Below are 27,997 nucleotides of genomic sequence, written 5' to 3'. Positions count from 1 at the left end.
AACTATATAGAAGAAAAACCAATTAATACTTAAAAGGTCATGTATCTTATTTAAGCAACCCAATTAGTATAAAAATGTATGACATCTATCGATCTAAAATTAAAAAAAAAAAAACCAAAAAACAACTATATTTTTTAATGAGTATTAATCACGGAATAAAATTCTAATACTATTTACATTTTGATTTTCTGTTCCAAAGATTATCACAATCTCCATGTGAATCACCAAAAAGGTGTTTTTTGTCATCATGTACTTATGAAGACACGCTCCTTCCCATTATAGTATGAAATGATTAATGTACGGGATTAGTAACCCCACCAAGTGAAAATATGTAACCCCATTATAGAGGGTATTAGCGGCAACATCGCCGTTAATATTGTGGGCTCCCATGTCTGTAATGGTAAATCTGAACGAGAAATTAGTGGGCCCCCTGTTAGTGTCAGAGTATTAACGGCGACGTCGCCGTTAATACCTTGATCGGGTTGACTTTTGTCTGACGGTGTTACCCTGTGCCTTAATGTAATAAGAACATGATGAAACTAGACAAAGTTGACAAGTGGAAATTAGAATAACAAACTTGTCATTTTCGACCTTGTAGCCACGTAGGCTCTCCGTGTGAAGTTGATTATCAACACCTAAAGTTTTTATAAAATTTGATTAGCTAGAAAATTTAATTTATCAAATCCCTTGAATGTTATTTTGATAGGATTCTTTTTAAAGCTTCAAAAAGTCAAAAGTCTGAACTTTAATATCTTCCATGTTCCATCCAAGCAAACATGATACACGTACGGTTTTATCGTGTCTTTGGTAGTATTTAAACTTGTAACCAATACTACAAATTTTCATGTAGATCGACAAATCAAACAGTTTAATCTAAAAACTATACTATCGAAGTGGTTAAAGTAGTCCCGATATCTTTATAAAAGATTACATGTTAGAACTTTTACAAATAGGACTTTTAGATACATGACTAAACATTAAGCTACTTACATATAAGAAAATACTCTATCTTTAACTTGTAGAGAGAAAAATCATCATTTGTTTATAGAGTAGTTTTTGAGTTACATAATCTATAAGGATGGTTAATCTAGCTATCACATTAATGCATGAAAACAGTCTTACCTTCAGCGGATGATACTATATATGGTATCTTTTTAATTCGCGTAGAATAATTTCGAATCTTATAAAATATAACTCTTTAATTTGAAGATTTTATAGTATTAAACTAATAAAGCCGTACCCCATGACCCAAAAAAGGCGTTGTTTGTCACTTTATTGTTATTGGGAACCCATCTTTCCACCTTTATTGCTTGCCCATCTTGTGAACATGCATTTTAGTCAACTTTATGAAGGAAGGTCCAATACAATCACACCTTTCTATTATTTTTATTGTTTGACAATAAACAAATGTGGCCACTTGCTCAAAGTATTTATGATCGGGGATTGATCCATTTCACCTTTTAGGTGCCAAAAAGTACATATATAATATGCAACTTAACACAAGTTGGTCTTATCTATTTGTGTATATATGGACCGATTAAGAAAACTCCATTATATTCCAGTGGGTCACATATTCTATGTATATTGCGTATGCTCTATGATTAGATACAAAATCGTATTATTATTCCTTAGAAATTAATGATAATGCCACTGATAGTTATAAGTCGAAAGATATGCATTATCAAAATAAATAGCTCATCCACATGTAGATTCATCGAATGTCACCAAAGAAACTTTAATAACTCATCCATTCGTAATTATCGAATGTAATCACATGTTTTAAACATATCTAGCTCCAAAGTATAATGGTCATCGAATCATTATGTTAATGAAATTCAACTCACGAACATCGTAGGACATTTGTGGTCTATTGAGACGTTTTCATAAGCTTGACCAATGGCTATTCAAATAAGTCGACTTTTATGAAAAGCGGCCCCATATTTCAATGGAAAATATTTACCATGACAGCAACACTTGGACGGCCCATAAAGTCCTGATAGAAAGCCCATAACCTTTTCTCCTTTTCTCTGTTTTCATCACACGTTAGTGCAATAAATCCCCTTCAAGTTTTGGGAAATAAATAAGAAATAACCCTAATGTTTTGATTTTGTACACATTGTGAAACTATAAAAGATTTCCGACCAAGTGAATTAAAATGACACAATTGTAGGTTGGTAGGTTTTTTCAATAAGGAATATCAATAGTTAGTATGAGAACTATGAATGTCTTAGTTGTTATGACAAAATCTATCGCAACAAAATGTGAAAAAGCGACACAAGAAACTTCCTAAGGAAAACAAAGTGATTTGGGGCATGCTTAATAATAAAAAAAATGTAGGGTTCGATTATAATTGTTGACAACTAAAAGGTGTATCATCTTCATCAATATATAGTAAAGGACTAACTCTGTAAATTTACCTTTTCAAATTTAATAATTCTACTACTAGTTTCACATTTTCATGGCAAAGCTACAAGAAGAATAATTTAAGCATAAAAAGGCCTTCTTGGTCTCCATCTCCTCACACATCAACTTCCATCTTAATTTCACATACCAAAACCACACACACACACCAAAAATGAAGATCCAGTGTGACATGTGTGAGAAACAAGAAGCTTCGGTTTATTGTACCGCGGACGAAGCCTCCCTTTGCCATGGCTGTGACCGCCGAGTCCATCATGCCAATAAACTCGCTAGCAAACATCCTCGTTTCTCTCTTAATACTTCCTCTGATGATCAACCTCCTCTTTGTGATGTATGTCAGGTAACATATATAATCACTTGTCCATATTTTTATTTTAGTTAATTTGTCACAAAACAAATTATAAAATAAATAGCTATAGTACTATATATTCCTATATAAATATAAATAAATGTAGCAAGTCAATTGCTATTTTCAATAATTTAATGTATTAATATCATTGAAATGATTCTAATATGTATTGTATGTAAGCAGGATAAAAGAGCATTTTTGTTTTGCAAAGAAGACAGGGCTATTCTTTGCAGACAATGTGACATGTCAATTCATGGAGCAAACGAATACACACAGTATCACAATCGGTTTCTTCTAGCCGGTGTGAAGCTCTCAGAATCGTCTTCCTGTTACAATAGCTCATCAGATCAAACAACTCTGTGTTCTTCCAATTCAAATGGATCTAATTGTAGCGTTTTTGAAGATCAAAAGAGTACTAGAGCAGCTAGCAACTCAACATCAGCAAACTATCATTGTGACAGTAGTTTGAGTACTCATGAAGCAGCAGAAGGTTTTTCAATAGCACCCAATAGTATATCGGATTACTTGATGGATACGTTACCAGGATGGCATGTTGAAGAGTTTCTTGATCCTTACGCTTCCCATTCGTATGGATTCTATGAGGTTTGTAACCATGGCAATACTTATATTGTGCAGTGAAAATAGATAGATTAGGTGATCTATACATGAGGCTATTTGAAAATGTGATAATCAACTACCATGAGATTGCGTTTTGTAAGGATTATCTGATTATTGTGTTTGTATAACACGTATAATCATGCATAAGCGTTTGACATTAAAATAGTAATCCTAGCTCGTTTGACTAAAGAGAAAACACACTTTTAAAAAAAGTCGTATGATGTTATAAAACCGCAAACTTTTCTAATAACATAATCTCAACAATGCTATATAAATAATCTATTTTTGAAAGGCATAATCTAAAACATTTTTTTATACATGAAATCTAAGATAAGAGATTCTAAAGGGCAAATGATATGGTGACAGGGTTATGACAGTGGTACATGTACATTGCCATGATGTGGACACCAAGCCAGATTTGGGCACTTTATGGTCAGAAAATTTGGGCAATTTATGGTCAGAAGATTTGGGCATTTTGGTAAATTCAACAGCTACCATGGGTCATAATAATCAAAAGTCAAAACAGGCAACTTATCAAGGAGACTGTTAGTTGTTCAATGGAGTGGATAGATTTGAGAAGTTGAATAATGATCAATATACTTCAAATTTTCATCTATCAAGAGACCAAGGCAATTGTGGTAGAATGATTTGTTTTTTACTTCCTTTTTTGTGACAACAAAGAAAACTGTGTCATGTATCTTTATCTCTTTAGCAATAGTTGAAGCTCCAAAGCCACAAACACAACGGGCTCTCATCAGTTGTGTAACAGATTCTTGGTTTTTCACAATTGAACTCAAGTTGCACTAGAATCAAGATTTTTTTTAAAATTTGACTCATCCTAACAACTGACGTTACACGGGTCATTTGTCTGTCTCTAATACGTGTTATAGACTTATAGGCAAGCTAAAAACATGTCGAATTCTAGAACCGCTATAAGTTAGAGATGTGACACTAACTCATGTTCCTAACAGAATCATATTGAGACATTTCGATACTTTTCGGTATCAGTAGGGTTCAGCACAATATTGGGACCAATACCATCCAATTACAACAGTAATGTATGATTGGTTTAAAGCACTAAACAAAGAGTTTAAAAGTAAGGTAAAATAAAAAATATCTGGACTCAAGACTTCAGTTATAAAAGGTAACATCTGATAAGTTTCAAGCAGTACGGAGATTTACAGCAAATGGGAGCACAAATGGTGTTTAAATCAGCAGAACAACATTTCATTTCTCGTCTCACATAAAAACAAGATTCATTGATCACTTTTCTCTTTCCCAGACTGCCATCTAAGCAGAAGAATTAGAAGCGTATCAGCTTAAGTTTTATTTAGTGTACCAGCTACGATTTGATTCAATAGCAGTGAAAAGGTCAAAACTCAAAAAATCAACTGAGAAACCTTCTATCCATTTCTTGTAAAAGGATCTCTACATCATCAAGGTGCTGGTTAGTCAGAGATATCATTGGAGAAGAACACGATACATTACATTATATGACGGGCAACCATTCCTGTCCATCTTAGAAATGACAGTTTAGCTTCTTTCAGTAGACCTTCCCCACACAAACCACTTATATGTCCAAACTCCAAACATCAGGCTGCAAATCTTTAACCATCAGGTACTGAAGAAGAGCCATTGCAATATCAGGCTTCCCCATTTGCTTGCACCCTCTATAAGGATAGTGTACAGTTGTACACAATAATATTATATTTTAGCTTCACATTACCCATCAAATTGAACAAAGGGATCTATTCTTCTACATAATGGTAGCTGCAAAGACGCTCTATAATGATACCATTAGTCAAATCATTTGGAACTTGGCTGTGTTCTCACATATCATCAAAGAGTTTGCGTGCATATCCACATCATCTAGATTGAAACAATCTCTATATCACGATGCTTTAGCCTGTAAGTGAATGTATCGGGGTCCTAAACGCCAATTCAAAAAAAAATATGCATGACCTCTTCTATATTTGAATTCTTGCAATACCCATTTAGAAAACTGTTGTAAGTAATAGTAGGGACAAGACCACTCAATGCTATTGAATCTAAAACTGTCTTTGCCTTGGTCATTTACCTCGCCAACAGTTACCATCTCTAAGTATTGATCAATTACTATGTTAGAAATCATGCTTCACTCAACCATGATGCTGAGAATAGCCTCTGCATCAAATATCTTACCTTCTATGCAATAGGCATCAACTACTAGTCTACTACAGTGTACGTTTGCACAACTGTAGAGACTCTATCATCCTCCATTTCTTTTTTAATATGAGAGGCCTCATCCAAACAATCTAAGCTACGAAGGCGAGAGCCGAGAAATCAAAGGGTTATATGTGATGACATTAGGTGGGATGCCTTTTTGAAAGACCGTCTCTTTAAACAGCTTGGAAGAATCATCTATAAATTTGTCCTAGCAAAGAATATCAATGATGGTGTTATATGCAACTTCAGGTTTGCATCCTTCTAGATTTGTAAGCTTAAGCAAAGAAATGGCAGTAGCATTATTTCCAAATTTGCAAAGGCCTTTAATCATTGTGTTAAATATAACTACATCAGTTCACAAAAAGTTTCAGTTTAGAGAATCATTCTGCCACAAGAATCCTATCTTCTAGGATGAGTCCATATAATAGTGTGCTAAGGTGTAGTGGTGCACACATCAGGTGTAATACCTTGCTTCAAGTTCCAGGCTAGCAGTGCAAAACGTCATTGGTGAGACGTAACGTAAGAGACAATACTTGATGACAATATTCATAATGTAATCATTAACAGGAACACCAACTGCACACATTTGCTTAAGAGATGGAGAGAACCAGAAAAATGTTACCTTTTGTTTAAGATGAAGAAAGTGCCATTAACAACAGCAGAACTTGAGTGATTCATCATCATATCTGCCAAAATGAAAAACAGGTGTATGCTTTCAATTTCCCACTGCAGATTCAACCTCAACAACCGGATATATAATGGAGCGATAATGGCTATAAATCTTGATGTAGCAGACTACATTTCATGGGTTCAGACGGGCCAGGTAAAAAAGACCATATAACCAATGTGCACATTGGCCTCAACTGTTACCAGGTTCCTAGAGGCAACTGAAACCTGGGTTCTTTTTTACTCCTCTTAGCTTCATCAACTCCCTGATCTCATCAGCTTCATGCCACCTCCCAGCTTCTGCGTACATATTCGAAAGCAGTGTATAGTAGCCTGAATGATCTGGTTTTAACTTAAAAAGGTGTTCAACTGCCAACTCACCCAACTCAATATTCCCATGAAGTCTACAAGCTCCAAGTAAAGAACCCCAAACATTCGCATCTGGTTCCATTGGTAACCCATTGATCATCTCTACAGCCTCCTCTATTAGGCCAGCCCGACCCAAAAGATCAACCATACACGCATAGTGAGTTTGTGATGGTTCAATGTTCTGTTCCTTCATCTCTTCAAAGTATTTTCTTCCTAAATCAACCAATCCACCATGACTACACATGGATAGAACTGCTAAGTAAGTAATCGAATCACGTTTCACGTGATCTTGATCATCATTTTTCATGGCTTCAAATAGACTGATTGCAGTGTCAAGTTCACAACGCATTCCATACCCCATAATGATCGTGTTCCATGAAGCCGCATCTTTTTTGGGTATCTGATCAAATACTTTCTGAGAAAGATCAAGGCGTCCACATTTGGTGTAAAGATCCAACACCGAGTTTGAAACAAGGAGATGATTATGAAATAGGGTTCTTACACAAAATCCGTGAATCTCCTTGCCTTTCTTGATGTCTGCCATATTAGCACAAGCGGAGAGGGCACCCGCAAAGGAGATTGTGTCAGGTTCTAGCCCTTGCAATAACATTTCACGAAACAGATACAGAGACTCGGAAGTGTTTGTATGAGAATAAGCTGATATGAGTGTGTTATATGAAATTCTATCTTTAAAGGAGACGTTAAAAACGTTTCTTGCAAGATGTAGATGACCACATTTTGCATACATGTCAATAAGTGCATTGGAGATGAAAAGTTGACAAGTAAAACCACCTCGAATTGACATGGCGTGTACCTCTTTACCATGGGAAACAAGCCCAATTCGTGCACAAGCACCAAGAACATTTGTTAAAGTTATAGCTCCCGGGACTTGACCATGAGTTTGCATCTCTCTTACTACACTTAAAGCTAACATTTCAAAGCCATTTTGAGCATAATTAGCGACAAGTGCATTCCATGATACAATATTTTTGGCATCAATATTGTTGAAAGCAGTTAATGCCTTGGCTGAATATCCAAATTTAGCATACATATCGAGTAAAGAATTGGCTACAAATATATCAGATTCCATACCCATTCTAATACTAAAACCATGAAGCTCTGTTCCCAATTGAAGACGTCCAAGCTCAACTAAAACTGGCAACATGCTAGAAACTGCTACAGAGTTTGGTACGACACCTTTGTAAATCATCACTCTAAAGAAATCCATCGCATCTTGATGACGATCCATGTGAGCAAAACTCGTGATGATAGCATTCCAAGAAACATCATTCCTCTCCACCATTTCATCAAAAATTTGCTTACAACTTTCCAAATCACCACATTTTCCATAAGCATCAACTAAAGCATTGTTTACCGTAACAACACGACAATCAAACCCCATCTTAACAGCATAACAATGCACCACACTCGTCATCGTACAATCCTCAATCGCAGCACACACAGGCAACAAACTCACAATAGTAACCACATTTGGCTTCATAAACCCACACCTCATCATCTCTCTAAACAATTCTACCACCTTATCATAACAAAACGTTCTTGAATTACACACACCAATAACCGTGTTCCACGATACAACATCTCTCACCGGCATTTCATCAAACACCTTTTCCGCATCATGAAAACAACAACATTCACCGTAAAATCTCAAAAGGGTATTCCCGACAAACACGTCCGAACCGAAACCCGACTTACAAACCAACCCATGAACCTCTTTACCCTTACTAACTTCCATATAATCACAACAAACTTTTAACACAAAAGGGAAAGTATGATCATCAGGTCTAACACCAGAAACAATCATAAAGTTATAAACTTGAAACCAATCATAAACATTAGAAACACTGTAAGCTCTAATAATGGTGTTCCACAAGAAAGCAGAACGAGAGAACGGTAAAGATTGTTGAAACAGAATGTGGGAGGTTAATGGGTGGTTGAAGTTGGCGTAACGGAGGATGAGGACGGCGGAGATGGAGATGGAGGATGGAAGGCGGCCGGAGATGATGGCAAAGGCGTGGGCTTGCTTGGTTTGTTGGAGTGATTGGGTGGAGGAGCATAGTGAAAGAATTGGGGTGTTTTGGTATGGGGATGTGGAGAAAGGTTTGGTTTTGAAGGTGGTTTGTAGTGGGCTGAGTTTGCCGGAAAGTATGGAGGTTCGCCGGAGGAAAGTGGTGCAGGAAGGGTAGACCATAGAACAGGTTACTTAGGCGCTTAATTTATTTCTATTACTCGTATTATTTTTCTTTTTTAATGGCAAATTTAAGTCATCAAACCCCTGTATTTAACACGAAAAACATTAAAGTCTTATATATATAAAAAAAAAAAATCTATTGAAATAACTAATTTTATCATGATTCATGAGTAGTGATATTTATACCATAATTTTTAATAGATTTATCATATTATACAGACAATAGATTTATCATATTATACAGACAACTGACCATATAACTAGATTTATAAAAAAAAGTGGTAATCTACACTTACATACATCAATAACAAGTACACAACAAAGTTCGGGGGTACACACCAAAGTTCTCTAAATACCAACCAATTCATCTTGATTGGTTATTTAGGAGGTTAAACTTTTTTCATATATATATTTAGTCAAAATTCTTAATTTATATAACTAATTTATTTAATGATTAACTTATTTTATTTTAATTGTATTTTTTATATAAATTGTAACATTACATAAAAACATGATTTATAAGTATAAACCAGATTTTTATCACGCGTAAAAACCGCGGTTTAGTTTAGAAAAAAATAATTTAATAAAATTTTGTAAGAAGTAAAGTTATTAAATTTAATAGAATTTTAGTAGAAATTATAGAATTGCTAAGAAAAATTGTTATAAAAATGAGAAGTGTATCTAATTTTGTACAAACTTGAACTTGTAAAAGCATAACATTTATGATCACCTCTCATGTCATATTTTGAAATTTGAATGTGTTGTTATTGTAAATTTAAATTAACCAATTGTAGTTGACTATAATTTTGTGTAATTTGCCTCCTATAATTAATAAGAAATGAAAACATGTATTTGTTATTTTAGATGTTTAACAAATACGAGTATATATTTAGCCGAAGTTTTAAAGTTAAGAAAGTATAGGGTTCCTTTTGCAAATATTGTAAACACATGTTAAACGAACCAGTTAACATTATCTAATCCTAATCTCCCGGCCACCACACAAATCATCCACCCTATCACTTCTGTCTGATTACATATAAGACAAGGTTAACTTCTGTCAATCAACTATGTCTGTAAATGTATGTTTTTTTTTTCTTTGTTTGTTTTATTTGCTTAATTTTCTGAATCCTCAATTTATGCTTATATTATTTGCTAAAACTATTTCCTTCCATTGTTATGTTAATGTTTTATTATTTAAAGGTATTGGGGCCCTATTTTGGGACCATGTGTTTTTTAGGGTTTCAAATTTAATGGTTGAATTGGATTAACTTTTAGGGGATAGGGGACCATATATTGATTATGTGATTCAGAAATCAATTACCAGGGGCCATGTGTATTTGTTTAAACATGTTATATATATATATAACTATATACGTGTTTGTCAACTTTCTTTTGAAATAGCTAATTTTATCATGATTAGTGATATTTATACCATAAGTTTTGATAGATTATCACATTGTACATATTATACAGTTGACAATACAAACCATTAATACAGAAATAAATTTATAAAAAAAGTGGTACAAGTATTACCTCCTACACCATATATACATACACCAATAACAGGTGTACACACCAAAGTTCTCTAAATACCAACCAATTCATCTATTGATTGGTTATTTAGGCACTTATACTTTTTTCATATATATTTAGTCAAATTTCTTAATTTATATAACTAATTTATTTAGTTATTAACTTATTTTATTTTAATTGTATTTTTCAATATAAATTGTAAAAATTGCATAAAAACATGATCTATAAGTATAAATAGACTTTATGAAATTTAAAGTAATATCGTTTATGCTAATGCTGACGCTAGATGTGGGTATGATAAACCTTTGATTTATACTCCATCATAATCATAAAGTAATCAGTATATTAGTAAATATGGTCAACAACACTATGCTATGTATTTTGTTATGGTATCAATGCAACTCTTTTAACTACTAAGCTGCATTAGATTACGAGTATATAACTTTCTATCTTAGGAAAACGAACCACTATGCTCATCCGAGTCCCTACTCACATGACCCTTATTTCTCCTGAGCATTTCCTTGATCTCTGCCTCTTTCTTATCATAAAAATCTATCAAATCCTTGAAGCTAATGGCTCGTAAGGGTCGTCTAGCGGCACGTCTAGCTGTCTCCGGCTCCACAATCTCGTGAGGCTCTTCTTCATCAGGATTGAACCGACGGTACTGACACAACATCCTACAGAAAAAAATGCTAAGAGAAATGAAGCACGCAATGCCGCAGATAAGGAATAGACCCCAGAAGTTACTGAGAGAGAGGCTGTTTTCATCTGGGACATCAGTTGTTTGAGACGAGCATGAAGCAGCTGACAGCCATTTGTCGTGAATTCGTTGTAGGTCTCCGTTTTCTGAGAGTTGGAGGATGGCTGTTGATAGGTCAACTGCTAGAGGAGAGTCTCTCTGGAATGCCTGTGATGCAAAGTTAAAAGTTGAAGTCAAATCGATTAACTTTCTACTTCTGGAACTGAAATAAATTTTGAGATGTGTTACGACCTAGGAAGATATCGTAGCTGCGTTGAAGTTAATGAAAAATACTACAAATCAAGTTAAACCGGCATCCAAGAATGTTAGATACTCTTGATCATCTTTACATTTGGAACATATTAAGTTCTACCTCAGAAGTCAAATTACACCTCTGCATAAGATGTGGTTTGACTTTGGAATTTGGAGATGTGGTTTGAATTTTGAAGTAAACATGACAAATTTACAGCTTCTGGATTGATAATTCATGATTAAAAACAAACAAAATGACCCCTTTCTGACACTAAGATTACTCACTTCGCCAAGATCCCATTTTAAAACATATCCAACATGCCCAACCCACCCATTTTGGCACCTACTTTTTGAACTAGTAATCAACCTCGGGGAGAAAGTAACTTACAAATCCCCAGCCGCTTTTGGTAAACTCTTGACCAACGATTCTAAACTCACACTTGGTATAACGCATGAAAAGCTCAATATATGGACGCTCGTCAACAATGGCAGCCACACCACCACTTTTGGGACCTAAACGAAGGGCATTTACATACTCCTCCTCACCTCTCAACGGTTTGATTCTAGATTCCGCGATATTTAGCTCTCGAACCATGTAATTATAAGCAAAAGTTCCGTCTTGAACTCCAATCGGCTCATTCATTGAGATCAAACTATCTATCCCTTCAATGCGTGAAGTCAGTTGTTGTACTGTGAGAATTGAGGTCAAGCTGGCTGTGTAACTTGAATTAATAATCAACACTACAAACAGCCACAAAATCAGAACTAACCGTCCTAACGTGCTCACCGTGTTCTCTCCTGCATTTGTAAATATCCCACTTTAATATTTTGACATTTGAGATTTTCTATGTTGAGCCAAGATTTGTTCGTACTTACTGTGTGAAAAAAACATCGTTGAGAAGCTAAACCTGAGATTTCAACAATAAAAACCATCTATATCAGATAACAGGGGTGTTTAGGCTGCATTCTAAAGGTCATTATGTGACACTGAATAATCAGAATCATATTATCAACTGCAACTATTCTGAGCTATAGGAAATAACGTATGCAACCAGAAGAGATGTATACCAGAAGATCGTCATGACTTGTTGACTCGGTGGTCCACGAAATTCATGGTTCAACCGATGCTCAAGGATCCAAACAACAGATCCAACAAAAAGAAAGAACCCAAAGGTTACAAGCCACATTTCGATGGTGAACGGCTTCAGAAATGCCCATGGTTTGGGTTTTGTTCCTTTGACTGCAACAACTACGACCAGCCCGGATTCCATATACGGCTGTGTAAAGTCCACAACTCTCGTCCGGTTTGTAGTGATGGTAACATCTCCCACTGCTGCATCATATGTCTGAAATCAATGACAATTAATAACAATGTTATCATCCTGCGCCTTGTCAAAAAGATTGATTAAGTAAAACACCATGTTCCAAAAACAAAGTTTTATTGTAAAAATAGCTTTTAGATTTTTTGACCTAGAAAGAGTGAAAGTGTGAGACAAGTACTTACATTATCAGCAACAGCGTTCACGAGATTGGTGTAGCTCGGGTTTTTTTTACCATCACCATATAAGATGTACTTATGAGGGACTGGGTAAGGAAGTAAACTCACCGCAGCTTCAAAAACATCAATACAATATCCTCTTACCCCTTCTGGAGAACTATCTTTTGTGACAACTTCTTTGTAACTATACCTATACGGTACAGCAACTCTCAAAGGCTTTCCATTATTTGGGAAAACCCATCCCCGAGGCTTTTTACTCGTTTCACCTGGCCAAATCACACTATAAAGACGTTGATCACTGGCTGATGTGTTTGCAGGTTTGGAATACAACGATTCAGGTGAAGCAACTGAGAGACCCGAATGATTTGACCAGTACCCAATGGTCCGTAATCCTGTCCCACCAATGTTCACCACATCATAAGCTGGATGAATCAGATTCCTGTCTTCATCAAACTTCACCTCGCCGGTCAAACCCATGAACGTCGTGTTTAAAACTGTTTGAAGAAGCTTTTGTCCTTCGTTAAAAATCCGTAGAGCAGATAACTGAAGATCACTTTTGTTGGTACTTCGAAGTTTAGAATCATAGGAAAAAGTTATACTTCCTCCAGAATTCAAGAAGTTATCAAGAGCATGTGCAAGTAACCAAACAGAATCATAAGCATAGAATGCATATGAATTAAAGCTAGATGTCTCTTTGTCTTTGATACCCTTCCATTTACTTGTAAACAATTTCTTGCTACCTGAATTCGACGTATGTTGGCGCAACGACACAACCCCTTGTATGACATTCATGGTGTCCGGATCTGGCAGTTCAGATGAATCCAAAATTGCAGGAAGCCAATCAGTAGTAATCCAAACATATCCACTTGTCATCATCCCAAGCTTCTTTGCCACATTAAAAACCTTGAGACCCGTGTCAGGATTTACGTGAACCACATAAACCCGAGTCTCCATCAAGTTGACTCCAGTTAGTAAGTCAGTAATATCAGTCTCTGATGCACCAGGAGTAAATGGAACTTTGTTGGAAATCTTTGCTCGTTTCTTTGAAAGGGCGTCGCCTAAGGCTGAAATTCCATTTCGACCATAGTCATCGTCCACAAATATGGCAATCACTTCTTTCCACTCGAAATATTCAACCAGATTAGTTATGGCTGACATCTGGTGGTAGTCATTTTGTGTGGTGCGTATAAAGTATGGGAATTGAAAGGATGAAAGGGTCGGGTCTGTTGCCCCAAAGGAAAGAAGTGGTATGTGAAGTTCGCTTACAACATGGGAAATTACATGTGCAATACCAGAGGATTGTGGCCCTATTGCAGCAACCACATCATTCTCCATCAACTGCAATGCTACATTATGGAGAAAAAAAATGTCTGTCAAGCATGAATTAAACTCATACAGCAGATAGAAAAAGGCTAAAAACAGGCTCTGGTCAAAACTACTTTTGTAGTGCAAATTAAAATGGGTCAAGTTGGGTTGCCCAGCAAACATATTTTGGTCTTGCATTCCAACTTTTATAGTTACCTAATGTGTTAAAGATTACATATTACAAAAACTATATTGTTGAGATTATAGTTCAATTTTTTTTTTTTTTTTTTTTTTTTGTGTGTGTGAATAGAATCAATTTAGAGATTAGAAGGTCTTATTGAATACATTTTGAGGGTCACTTTTGATCCGTTTGCGCTTCCAGTCAGTTTACGTTTTCTATTTTACTCATTTGGACCGTTTGAATTTAAAAAAATAACCGAAATCATTTCAACTCGTTATCCTAGACATATATTTGACATTTAACCATTCAGAAGTGATGAGTTTACCACAACATCTGAAACATATACCGCATGGATGCATTACTTTCCCATTTTACAACTCCGTACTATAACTTGTCTGAGCCAATGTTCTTGCAGGATTACATATGGGAAGAGATTCATGCCACAACTATTGATATATTTACCACACAATATAAATTTTAGAGCAGACTTTGTGGTAACTTATAGTTTAGAAGCCAATTAAACATGTTTGTGGTAACTGGTAAATAATTTAAAAATTATGGTACGAATATCAGTTCCCTTGATCATATAGAACAAGTACACATTAAAAGCAAGAAGTTGCAAATAAACCAAAAGTACCTTCGATTGTGCCAAGAAATCCGCTGCAATTAGTATCATGCAAAATAAGGTTCAATTTAGTTCCCCTAAGAACAGTTGGACTAGCATTAACATCATCAATGGCAGCTACAACAGCCGGCTTCACAGACCGCCCGATTACCGAATTCACAGTGAACAAAGCTCCAACATTCACAACACTAGGCACTCTTCCAACTGTCGTATTTCCACTTTTACCCTTCACTACAATGGGCACCACCACTATAGACCATATTCTAAAAACCAACAAAATCACACTTATTCTCATTCTTGACACATAAATTTCCAATCTTTGACAGACCCCTTCAGAAATTTGAGCTTATTAAACTATATCAGCCATATATTGTCCTAATAAAACCTCCTGAACGTTACATGAAGCAGAAAGCTTTAGTCTTGGGCAAAGAATCAAGATTTTCAAGAACATTAGAACCTAATCACAAAGATTATGAAATTTAAGGTTTTTGTAACAAAAAATCAACTGCAGTAACTTGTCAGTAAGACCCACATGGGAATTCAGTCAATACACACCAAAAGAGTCAGGAGTGATATACAGAGAAAGAGTGTAAATATATACTGTAAATATATAAAATAAATAAAATATAATATAGAAAGGGCATAGTGTACATTGATCAAATTAAATATTCAAACAAGGAAGATAAGAAATTTGGGAACTTACATAAACTATATTAAAATGATGAGAAAGTGATTGTTGTAGGAAGTAGAAAGAAAGACAAAACTTTAATCTTTAAGTTAATCCATTTACTGTCATACTACTAAATAAGTCTACACCTCTCGGGTAGAGTTACGATTATATACACCTCAACTTTTTATATTTGTTTTTGGAACAATAATATGGATTATTTTTACTTTTAGTAAGATTGGATATTGTTAAAGTAAATAGACCTGCTAGAAGATAGAATATCTTTTTAATTATGTGAGTGATATACTGTATAGAAGCTGAGGGGAAGCTAAAGCAGGTTACAAAGATAGTTTGTGTTATTGGCAAAGAATCATTCTGTTTTGCCATTTATGTGGTGGAATTTACATGCATGTGTCATTTTTAACATTCTTACTTTTTTGGGCAAGTTTATGTGGATAGAAAAACTTAAGTAAAGATTAGGGAAGTTTTTAAGTGAATGAATGGTGTTTGATTTTTAGTAAGTGATAATAAAGGAAGGTTGATTGCCTAGATACATGACCAAGGTATATATTGATGGTGGGCCAGGAACGTGAATCACATGGTTCACTGCTTTTGGGATTAAAATTCTTAGATTGAGGTCCAACAAGTGAACAAGTCCCATATGTTTTACGTGTAGTCATAGTGGTTTAAAAATTAAAATGGTAGGTTTTTGCAGAAAAATGCAAGACGGTTTGGCTAAGTAACATAAACCAAATCCTAAGTAAATGACATAAAATAAAATAAAATATAGAAGTTAACATAAACCACCAAGTGGTTTATACTATTGTCTACGAGCATGGTACTCGCGCAATGCGACGGCGAGTCGGTGATGACGGTAGTGGCGACATCTATTATAATATAATGGACTAATGGTGTAATTTATTATTAAGTGTTGATGGTGATTTAATTCATTAAGGGTATTTTGGTCAATTTGCATGTCCCATTTATATAACTTTCAACATAGGGGTTATAATTTTTATATAGTATTATAGAATTATAGAATTACAGATTATAGATTATAGATATAGATAGAAGTTAACATCCAACACATCAATGACATCCAATTGGGCAGTATGTAGTGCTCAAACCATGCATGCCTGAGATGAGTCCAGGACTCTCGACCCCCCCCCCCTCTTTTCTCAAATAATCCACTACTACAAATATAGAAAGTGAAATTCGAACCCTGGTAGATTTTCTCAAAGTCTATTTACTCGTCCATTTACCTGTATTTGATCTCGAGGAACACTACATGTTCTAGGCTTCTAGCAAACACAATAGTCAAACACCAAACTCAAAACATAAACCAAATAATATTATAATGGGCTAAGCTGTGGCACATGTGGGCTAGTTTGGCCACTCACAAAAGGGAATGAAAAAAATGAGTTTCTTTGTTACCGAAAGTAGCCGTGCACAAAACGGGTTTTGACCAACCCAAACCGAGTTTGGTCAACAAACTAGATTCCGGGTTTGCCCAGAACCCAAGCTAGTTTGAACCTAATTTTTTTTTTTTTTATCAAAATTGGACCGGTTTTTCCTCCAAAAGTAGAAGTAAAAATTAATAAAAAAATGTATATGTAAAAAAAAAGGTTTAAGTATAAATATAAATATATACGAGTATATATTTAAAAAGAAAATGAAAGAAAAGAATTGTAATTGGTATTGACATACCATTAAAGAGCGTCGGATGAACAGTGCCACCGTCCACATGACACTGTTTTATTGGTCCTTTTTAATCCCGCATCACTATTTGGATTTTGTCATATCGGATTCCCTTTTGGTTTTTGTTGGTTTCTTTTATAGTTTTATTTCATTTGTGTTCTATTCTACTGGTTCAACTTATACTCCGCATCTTTACTTAGGATTTTGCCATATCTTATGTCACTTGGTCTTTTTCTTTCGATTTTCCTTATTTTTTTATAAAAAAAATCACTAATCAATAGAAAGTAAATAACATTTTTTTTTTTTAAAACATAAAAAGTCAAAGTAATGTTGTCTCATATTTAATTTGAGTGAAAATCCATTCACGTAAAATTTTTAATATATTTTCAAGTAAATAAGTATTTATGTTTTTTTTGTTTTAATAGATCAACTGGATTTTTTCTCAAGTTGGATGTGAGATAAAAACATACTCACAAAGTTGGGCTTTATGGTCATCTTGCAACAAGAAGAAGGGGTACTTGAGTAATTTACGAGAAACAGAGGATAAAATGTTGTTGTGACCCTTTTAAGATTATAATCTTTCTTCCTTGTACACCCACACCATTGTTGTTGTTCGTTGTTGTAATTGTTGGGGGGTTCATCCAGAAAGAAAGAAGAATGGCTACTTCCTCCGTTGCTGCTACTTCATTTCAAACCTTCAGGTAATTCTTTTCTCGTTTATTATTTCTATAAATAATAATGAAATAATATGAAAAACATTATCCTATAAAATTTGCTTTAGAAGCACCTAATTATATGCTACTAGAAACATATATTTTATCCCCTTTAACATATTGGTTGAACTGTCGAAGTCTGTTTGATAGATTGATATATGACAAATGAACTCAATATTTAATGAAAGGATTCAATTTGACAGATTGAGTACCAGAAACTTATTAATATCACATGACAACCTGTGCCATTTTGGCTCAAACTCTTATGGATGGAAGTCTTCGCATCTGGCCGAGACTTGCAAGTCGGGCAGGGCAGTTCATAAATCGTTCAGGGGTTATTCGGTGGTTACCCCGATGGCTCTCGCAGCAGTATGCTCTTTTCAATTCCCCATTTTATATTTATATAATATCTATATTAGATATATAGTGTCTTGTTTGGGTTATACCTATATAGTGTCTTGTTTGGCTGCATATGTTATTGAAAATGAGCGGTATGCCTGCAGAATGCCAGCCAAGATACGGATGACATGTATGATGATTTGTTCAAGAAATATGGCAAGGTTGTGTACAAAAGGAACGACCAAACGTCTCCCATTGCAGAGGTCGATGATGATGCCGAATGTTTGGCTTGTAAGCCCCTTCATACTATCCTTATATAAGTATATCGAATTACTACGTCTTTTTTTGGTGCTTAATTGCTAAGTTAATTATCGGGCTTTATGTCATTCTTGGTATTGTATAGTTGCTGTGGCATTAGCAAAGATTGCGAGTGATGTCAAGGCAGCAGAAATAAAACTCCTCTTTGTAAAACCTCTGGTCTATTGGACAAAATTCTTCCTCATCACCACTGCGTTTTCTAGACCTCAAATTGATGCCATCCGGTAATTATTGCTAGCTATTGTTATTTTTTATATCTTAAGCAACGTGAGGAAGTGATTGAATGAATAATGATATCATGCTGTAATGCAGGACTAGAATAAATGATCTAGCTGAGAAACAGTACGGGAAATTTGCAACTGGAGATACGAAAGCCAATTCATGGACCTTGTTAGACTTTGGTAGGTTTGCTAGCAACTCATTGATCAATGTTTCTGCTTGAGAAATTTAGCTTTAGTCACATAAAACAACAATTAAATTAAGTTATAATAGAGGTCTTAATATAAAAAGACCATTTGCTGCTGTATATATTGGCTTTGGATGTTCTGTAGTAGACGGGGACTAATGTAACATGTTGAACTTCTGAAGTCAGTTAATCTTGTAGTTCTAGAGTCTTTTAAGACACTTTAATTGCCTTCTTATATTAGTTCTTGTGTGTTTTTGGTGATCTTATGTTGTGGCTTTAGGATATTGAAATTCACAATTTTTGGTTGATGCATTATGCCTGTAGAAATGATATAGTAAGACACCCTTTTAGACCATAATTAAGGACGGCAATGGTTATTAGAAATTACTATGGGAAAATACATCATCCGACTCTAAAATTTGCTACGAAAGAAATTAGTGCAGTTTTTACATGACGGGGGTGGCACTTGAGATCCAAAATTGGTCATTGATATAGTATATTAACTGAAAAGAACTAGTGCGTGCAGTGTTCTTTACTTTCTATGAACGGGCCTTTTTTTTCTTCTTTTTATCAGGTGATATAGTTGTGCACATATTTCTTCCGGAACAGAGAGAACTTTACAACTTGGAAGAGTTTTATGCCAATGCAACTCCCATAGAGCTACCTTTTGAAAACCAACAAAACTTTGGCCGATAAAAGATGGCAGTTTAAAGCAGATGAGGTGTTGCAGCCTTCCATGAGAAAATAATTGAATCCTTGTAGGGGAACAGATTTTTTCATGTGTATGATCAAATGGAATGCTGGTGCTGGAGAGAACATCTAAGGTGTAGATTAGAAGGTCATCCGGATTGTCTTGGTTGTATTTTAGTGTAATCATAGGGAGAAATCGACCGAAGTTGGACCAAGGATGAAATACTAAGTGAAATATGGTTTCTCTGTAATGTTGTATGAAAGCATGACTATCATTTTAAGCTATAATCAATATCTTCAACCGTGGATTCGTGGAATTATAGACAAGATAAAACACAAGTATGTGTTGAAAGAGGTAGTGTGATGGTGTGTTTGGATGTTTTCTATAACTTGTAGAAGCTACAATACCATTTAAGTAATTATTTCGATAAAAGCTATTTCAACATGTTGACTACCACCAAAAAGGAACTGAATAATTGTGATATTAGGTACAAACAATTTGGGGATCGAGATTATGTAAAAATATCCTTCCACAACACATATTTACCATACATAAGAATATATGCATCAAATAGTTATACAATTTAAGAGTCTAAAAGCCTTTCATTTATAAATCCAGACCTTTTAGATTAAAATCAAAATTTGATCATCATTGATTTAAATCTGATGGGTCAAAAGGTTTTCAATTTTACCAATAAAATTAAAAACAATAAATTTGAGGATACATGTTAACTCTAGTGTAACAAAGGCGGGTACAAAAGTGATATCTTATCCTGAAACAAACATGGTGAAAGGATAATATATCCCACCTTTGCACAAAAATATTTCAATCTATCTATCTATCTATCATTCTCTTTCTTTCTTTCTTCTTCTTGGTGACATGGCTACGGCATCCTTCCATACCAGGTACTCTTACTAACCTTCAATTTTGCACCTTTCTTTTTCAATCTGACCCATCCCTAGCTGAATAATAGTTTAAGTTATTATTAAGGGCTTTGTTCTGGTGTATGTATTTATACTAAGCCCTTATCCTAATTGGCCACTGGTATATGAATATGTCTTTATTGACGTTTGTTGAAGAAAAAAATAGAAATGATAATCTGGCTTTGAATGATTAACTTTTGGGGATAAATGTGTAATCTCTTTGTTACAGTCAATTGGGGTCTGCATTTTTGGGTGAGAAGAATGGAATTTGTGTTTCGACTGTTCCCGTTACGCGTCTCGGTTTTAGAAGGAAGACCGTGGAGTGTAAAGAGTCAAGAATTGGGAAGCAGCCAATCGAAGTTCCATCGAATGTTGTAATTACACTTGAAGGCCAAGATATGAAGGTCAAGGGCCCATTAGGGGAGCTTGCACTTTCTTATCCACGAGAAATTATGATTGATAGGCAGGAGGCGATTATTAAGGTCAGTAAGGCAGTTGAGACAAGACGGGCTAACCAAATGCATGGGCTGTTCAGGTAACAGTCTTGGATCTTAGTTTTGCTTCTCTACTTCATTTCTAAAATTTCACCATTCTAGATTTCTATTGGATGACCGGTAAAAGGTGTTTGTAGTACGCAACTTCTTTAATTTGTAATATGTTCCTACTTGTATGCTTCAAGGAACTTCCATGGAATGTTTCAAACTTCTATCATGGCTTTGACTAGGTTACCACAACAAATGGCAGGGGGGTCATGCAGATTGGGTAACGAAATGGGTAAAATTTTATGTGTGTCGGTCAAAACAAGATGGGTTTAACCAAACACTTATTGGCCCATTTTCGATTTTAAAGTCTTTAATGTATTAAGATACCATATAACAATATTAATCCTACTTAATAAGTGATTTAGGTGGTTTAAAGTTTCACTTCGAGCGACTTATGAACATCTGAGTATTTGTCCCATGTCCACTATCTGTTTGTCCCATATTCATTTTAGCCAAATATCTGAACTCTATCTGTTTGACCCATGTCCGTCTTTCGCAATTATATTAAGTTTCTCCATTCGACCCATGTCCATCTTTGGTAATTTTTGTTCATTTGACACGTTAGAAGGAGTATAGCCCAAATTGATTGATTTATCTATAAATGGGTTGAAATTCAGCTTATAAGAAGCTGCTGTTTTCAGAGTATGTCATGAAACTTGGCACATGAGGGTGTTGGCATTGTACGTGGTTTGGAGTTGTGGTTTGGCCCGAGCCACGCGGCTACACTGCCGCCGATCATGGGGGTTGGCTGTGGCTTTAGAAATCACGTTTGGCAAACCATTGTTGATTCTGCATGGTTGTGTTTGTGTATACTCGTATATTGTGTTTGTGTGTGTAGTGATGTAGTGTGATTTGAGTGAAGTAGTGTGGTTTGCAATGCCAACAAAATGAGGGAAAATCTGGTTTGAAAAAGGTAAAAATGAGGTGGTGTAAGGAGATTGGGTGGGAGTGTGGTTTAAAGCCTAGACAATGCCAACGCCCTAATAAAGTACTACTGTACTATGAAAGAGTATTACAATTAGGTTCTGATTTAGTATGTAATAATGAGACTTTAGGTGTAAAAGATTTTATAAACTTTCTTTGAGGTTCAAGTTTTGCTTTTACACGTGGCGCGCTTAAATTTAGTTCTTTTGTTCTATTCAGGACTCTGACGAGCAATATGGTAATTGGTGTATCCAAGGGATTTGAGAAGAAACTTCAGTTAATTGGTGTGGGGTATCGTGCAACGGTTGAAGGGAAGGAGTTAATACTGAATCTTGGATTTTCACATCCAGTCAAAATGACAATCCCAGATGATCTAAAAGTCAAAGTTGAAGACAACACACGAATAACTGTGAGTGGATATGATAAGTCAAGCATTGGTCAATTTGCAGCCACAATTAGGAAATGGAGACCACCAGAGCCATACAAAGGTAAAGGAGTCAAATACGCAGACGAGATTATTAGAAGAAAGGAGGGCAAAGCAGGGAAGAAGAAGTAGGCTGTGTGTTGACCAGAATCCGTATTTTCATTGTAATTTCCATTTTGTTACCTCTTTTTTTCACAGTATTAAAAGTTCTTTCCGATCTTGCTTAAAGACCTTATGGCTTCCTGTTAGTAAGATATTCAATGGATGAAATGTGTATCTTTTTTGGGTTAATGTATAGAGAGTTGATCTTGAAGCTAAAAGAGGTGATCTTGAAGCATCAAGTTTTATCATGTTGAAAAGAACACGATATTGATGCACATACGTTTCGTGAACTCTTTGCATCTAGTACTTCTGTTCCAACAAATACGTCATTTCCAAAACTTGAGCAACAATACTAATCCATTTGATTGACGAGGTAAGGAACAAATTAAGAGGAATAAGAAACACAAATGACCCTACAACTCTTGGGTCGTGTTTGCTTCGCAGATTCTGATGAAATTTGATGGAACTGGAATTGAATTTCATTCCTTAGTGCGTTTGGTTGCTCAATGATGAAGGAATATCATTCCGTTGGAATGTCAACATTCCCTCATTTGATGGAATCTCCATTCCATGAGGATGGGGGAAAGACTCTCATTCTGTCTCTCCCTTAAATCTTCAAAAAATGAAAAACATTCTATCAAATTCCATTCCATCAGATTCCAATTCCTTCAATAGATTCCATTTCATCTAAAAACATTCCGTGAACCAAACACTCCCTTATTAATTGATTCAAGAAACCTGAAAAAAGCTTTGACTTTAGATCATATGAAAGACTAAGTTATTAGTTTTATAAAACGAAATGCAAATATGTTCTTTACAGCTTATGTGTATCAATCAAACTCTTTGTTTGCACATGCAGCCAGAAGTTTTGCTCAAAAAATGTATCAAAGAAAGCATCCAAGGCAACCATTTTCAATCCACCAAGTCACCAACCCCATTAAAAAATTTAAAGAAACCTCCCAATGCATGTAAGATTATTGAATTTTTCAGAAACACAAAAAAGGTTTCCATTTGATGATATACATCAGCAAGTAGTATCAAAATCAATCCGAAATTTTGGAAAAACTAAGCCTTCTAAGTTGGTTGCCAATAGGAGTAACAGACCAATTTCGGTCATGATTCCCACACTTCAAGTCCACGGTTTCAACAATTCGTTGCGTCACTTTCTTGTGTTCTTTGCCTCGAATGGGTGTTTTATCAATCCACAAATCTTCAGAATCTAACATAGGAATCTTGTGAGACGCCTGGTTCACGATTTCCTTCTTTTTTGGAATAACCTGATCACGTACATTGCTCGAGCTGGCACCATTTAACGACATAATTCGTTGCAGCCTCTTTGTTGACCCTCCACAACCCATTGAAACTGGTGCAGTTTGGATTCTTTGTGATTTGATAGCAGGTTTCTTTGATGAATTTATCATATGGATATCAAGTTCTTGCATCATCAAGGCACTTACTTTTCCAGTTGCACCTATTCTTATGGTTCTACCACCACCACCACCCTCTTTGACTTTGACATTATCAAAGGCACTTACCATAATTAACTCAATTCAAATCAACAAGAAAAAGGGCCTACAATTAATATATGATAAATAAGTTTACGTTAAAAGGAGACAAAATATGAATCTAACAATCTAATAGTAACAAGATTATAATGGCTTTCAAAAATAAATAACAACATAGGATGATGAGAAAACATACCAGAAATATATGTGACTCAAAAGATTGACTTTTGATACATGAACCAAAATCAAAAGATTGACTTTTGATACATGAAACAAAAAAAGTACTTTTTTCGGAGATTCAACTAGATTGAAGGTTAATGAGTTGGGAGAATATATGTGTTATATAATGTCTATATTTTCGAAGATCAAAGTTTGTGTTTGTCATGTATGTATAGCTTCTCACTCAGATGTTATTGACCATAAATGTATTTATATTAGCAATAAGGACGTGGACAGATACAGTTGTAACTTCCTTGTACTTATCAATAGAAAAATAGATGGATTTATTGCGTTTTGTTTTATAACTTCTGTAATACTTTGTTCCAGATTACATGTCATTCGATTAAAAAAATATGTGTTGTAATTGAATTACTGTAACATACAGACCTGTAAAAAACATAATTGAGGGTGATGAATCAAAGCATATCAGCAATGAAACAGTTTCATCATATTTACAAAAGATCATAATTAGAGTAAAATAAAGCGAATAAATAAAAATAGTTCTAAGTAGATATGGTGTTTTTATCTTAATGTTTGGTAAGAAAATTAAATATTGTGAAGAATTTTATTTTTATCAATACAAAGATATATTTGTTGAAATATATTGTCGATGAATCAAAGCACATTTTTTAACAATTAAATGATTTCTAGAGAATAATATCTGGACCTCTTATGTTAACAGTCTCTAAAGCAGCTTCATGATTGTTATACTATTTTTGTTTATCTAAAATATGCTTAAAAAAAAAATCTTAATAATGATAAACGGAAAAGAAGATAATAATGATAAATAAATAAATAAATAAATAAATAATAATAATAAACACTCCCGACCGTTTATACTTTATAGAAACAAAAGGTAAAGACATGTAATTATTAAAAATTCATATTAATTATGCTAAGTTTGAACGCGTGTACGTGCTTAAGCATTGGAGAAAAAACCATTATCAATAGGCTAGATATGACATTTTGTTGAACCAGCAAAACTTTTGGCCTTTGTAACATATTGGGCCCTGCTCATTTGCACAGATTACACAGGCCCAATTCCGTTCTGCAAAACTGTTTAGAATTTTATTACATGTTAGACTTGATACTTTTAGAATAATGAAAAGATGAAGACCAAAAGTTAGGTTGAGGGATAAAGTTAAACTCCACCCGACGAAACTTTATCTGTCAGAGAACACGATCTCAGATAGGAATATTTGAAGGAGTATATTTATGATAGATGTGAAGGAATATACTTTTGAGAGTTAGTTTTCTATGGGTTTCCTAAGAGACTTATGGTCACTCACATATCGTGTTTGCTTTCACATATTCAGATATCGATGCATTCTCTCTATATATATGTAAGGATATGTTGACATTGACATTTCATGTTAATTGTAATCGCTTTTAGGCAAAAACACAAGGGGCGAAGCCAAGAATAATGTTTTGGATGAGCCAAAACTAAACAAGAGTAATAAAACTACAAATTGTTACCTATAAATCAAAGTTATCATAGTTTTTAACATATAAAACTTAGTACTCTTAACACAAGGGGCATTGGCCCTCTCTACATCCTAAGTGGCTCCGCCACTTTACACTATGAAGATAGTTATCGAGCCTCCTTATTTACCCATACTCCGTAAAAGGATTCTTTGGTTCAAAATCAATTTGCAATGACAAGATGTACGGTCGGATATGTTAGCTAAAAAGAAAATACAAGTATCATAACCCCTATGTCATAATCCATTTATGGTCTTATATAAAAATTTCTAAGGCGAATGGTGAATCTCTTTTCTTAGAATTGAAAATGACGGCAAAATGCAATTTATGACTTTCACATCCAATAGTTATCAGACGTAGTATTCCACTACCAACAAAAAACGCAGTATTCCATTAATTAATTAATTAATTGATTTCTAACGTTATTTCAACGACACATGTTAAGAGTTTTTGTGACAATACATTATGGCCACATGTTTTGCTATTGACAAATTACTTGCACTATTCAACCATTGATGTAATCAACATGGGATTTCTTCTCGTTCTTTTGGACACAATATCAATGATCATCCCATCTGGCTTGTTATTGAACATCGACTTGGGATTTCTTATTCTTCATCTAAAAAAAAGTCAATGGCGGAACCAAGACTCACATGTAATTTGGCTATATCAAATTACAATCGAAACTAGGATATCTACATGTTATAGGGGCTACATCCTACCGGGTAACACCCTCTGATGCACGGAAATGGCAATCAGGTGCCGTCCCACGTACCGGAAACTCCCCGGGTACGGGGACGGCTGGAAACGTTTCCGTTCCGTTTCTTGACTATGCTAAAAGTTTGATGATGCGATTGTATATCTTCCAGAACTCTTTTAAGTTTTGATAATTTATGACCCATTTACTTTTTAGCTGACCCAATATGTATAACTTGCTGGATTTTAACTACTTTTTAAGTGAAAAACCATAACACAGTTGAATAAACTTACATACGGACCAGCATATTAAGGATTAAGGAAGTTCCTTCCTAACAACAAAATATGGTTGCCAACATTTGAGACAAAGGCAAGCAAATCTAATCTTTAATATGATAAAGAAATACAGCGGACTACTCAAGTTACAACGAATGCTAAAGACGGAAACTACAAGACCAATTTTTTAAAGATCTATGTGTAGAGGCGGTACCAGGAAAAAAATTTTAAAGTGGCCAAACTTAAAAAACTTATAAAAAATAAATCTAAAAGGGGGCAAAATGTTAAAAACCTATAGAAATTTTTTAAAAATTTATGAAAAATTTAAAAATACATCGACAAAATTAAAATTTGGAGGGGGGTATTGGACCCCCTTGCCCCACCTTTAATACCACTCCTGTCTATATGCGCAAACTCATTATCAACTATGCATGTTACTATTTGACACCACCAGATGTTTAGAACACCAACTACAATGTACTTTCCCTCATTTACATGGTTGCCTATTGAACTAGATTATTAATGTGTATCACCCGTATAATTTTTAATTTTTTACATGGTTGACCAACTGCTGACCTAATGTACTTTCCCTCATTTACATAATTTTCAATTTTTTGCTATAACAAGTTAATCTCTATTTACATGGTAGCCCATTAAACTGGATGACTAATGTACTTTCCCTCATTTACATGGTTGTCCATTAAACTGAATTATTAATATACATCACCCACATACTTTTCTAATTTTTACATGGTTGACCAAATGTTGACCTGATGACCTACAATTACAAGTTAATCTCTATTTTTATTTTTATTTTGCTTAATCCTTTTCATTAACTTTCAATAAAAATTTATTATATAACTATATTATAATATTATATAACAATTGTACAAGCATATAGTAGATATGTTTATATTTTTTTTAATAATATCATAATTATATAAGGGGGAAGATTATATGAGGCTGTTATGCACCTAAGTTGGGTGAAAAACCTCTCACATACCAATATTAAAACCATAAAAATCATGGGGGGCCAACCATTTATTTAAAATATTAAAATATTGGTATGTGAGGGTTTTTCACCCAAGTTTGGTGCATA

The 27,997-nt window shown here is 34.7% G+C and overlaps 5 protein-coding genes and 1 pseudogene across 8 annotated transcripts; 3 read left to right on the top strand and 3 right to left on the bottom strand.

Annotated features, from left to right (window-relative positions):
- Positions 1-2,484: 2,484 nt before the first annotated feature.
- Positions 2,485-4,197, top strand: LOC122598060 (annotated as a pseudogene).
- Positions 4,198-4,518: 321 nt separating this feature from the next.
- LOC122597767 (pentatricopeptide repeat-containing protein At3g16610-like) lies at positions 4,519-8,886 on the bottom strand. The gene has a single exon (XM_043770336.1). It carries the CDS (start codon positions 8,838-8,840, stop codon positions 6,471-6,473), a length of 2,370 nt encoding a protein of 789 aa, XP_043626271.1. The 5' UTR covers positions 8,841-8,886; the 3' UTR covers positions 4,519-6,470.
- Positions 8,887-10,662: 1,776 nt separating this feature from the next.
- On the bottom strand, positions 10,663-15,935 carry LOC122595032 (glutamate receptor 3.5-like). 4 transcript variants are annotated; one of them, XM_043767309.1, is made up of 7 exons: positions 15,677-15,801; positions 14,986-15,361; positions 12,869-14,208; positions 12,433-12,710; positions 12,241-12,272; positions 11,753-12,162; positions 10,663-11,280 (listed from the first exon to the last, which is right to left on the bottom strand). In XM_043767309.1, exons 2-7 carry the CDS (start codon positions 15,266-15,268, stop codon positions 10,825-10,827), a joined length of 2,799 nt encoding a protein of 932 aa, XP_043623244.1. In that variant the 5' UTR covers positions 15,269-15,361; positions 15,677-15,801; the 3' UTR covers positions 10,663-10,824. The 4 variants fall into 4 exon arrangements, with proteins under 4 accessions (XP_043623244.1, XP_043623246.1, XP_043623248.1 ...); XM_043767313.1 differs by lacking the exon at positions 10,663-11,280 and having other exon boundaries at positions 11,947-12,054; positions 12,135-12,162; positions 15,677-15,935; XM_043767311.1 differs by lacking the exon at positions 15,677-15,801 and having other exon boundaries at positions 14,986-15,417.
- Positions 15,936-17,913: 1,978 nt separating this feature from the next.
- Positions 17,914-20,121, top strand: LOC122595033 (protein Iojap, chloroplastic). Its single transcript, XM_043767314.1, has 6 exons — positions 17,914-18,039; positions 18,255-18,420; positions 18,555-18,681; positions 18,794-18,932; positions 19,021-19,109; positions 19,689-20,121. The coding sequence occupies exons 1-6, from the start codon at positions 17,996-17,998 to the stop codon at positions 19,808-19,810; spliced, it is 687 nt and encodes a 228-aa protein (XP_043623249.1). The 5' UTR covers positions 17,914-17,995; the 3' UTR covers positions 19,811-20,121.
- Positions 20,122-20,586: 465 nt separating this feature from the next.
- Positions 20,587-22,909, top strand: LOC122596286 (50S ribosomal protein L6, chloroplastic). Its single transcript, XM_043768834.1, has 3 exons — positions 20,587-20,710; positions 20,958-21,263; positions 22,414-22,909. Exons 1-3 carry the CDS (start codon positions 20,685-20,687, stop codon positions 22,748-22,750), a joined length of 669 nt encoding a protein of 222 aa, XP_043624769.1. The 5' UTR covers positions 20,587-20,684; the 3' UTR covers positions 22,751-22,909.
- Positions 22,910-23,668: 759 nt separating this feature from the next.
- On the bottom strand, positions 23,669-24,568 carry LOC122598651. Its single transcript, XM_043771238.1, has 2 exons — positions 24,422-24,568; positions 23,669-24,292 (listed from the first exon to the last, which is right to left on the bottom strand). Exon 2 carries the CDS (start codon positions 24,256-24,258, stop codon positions 23,764-23,766), a length of 495 nt encoding a protein of 164 aa, XP_043627173.1. The 5' UTR covers positions 24,259-24,292; positions 24,422-24,568; the 3' UTR covers positions 23,669-23,763.
- Between the last annotated feature and the right edge of the window lie 3,429 nt (positions 24,569-27,997).

The sequence above is a fragment of the Erigeron canadensis genome, chromosome 4 (assembly GCF_010389155.1).
Source record: "Erigeron canadensis isolate Cc75 chromosome 4, C_canadensis_v1, whole genome shotgun sequence".
Lineage (NCBI taxonomy): Eukaryota > Viridiplantae > Streptophyta > Magnoliopsida > Asterales > Asteraceae > Erigeron > Erigeron canadensis.
The sequence above is the reverse complement of the archived record's forward strand: the minus strand, read 5'-3'. Positions and strand labels throughout refer to the sequence as shown.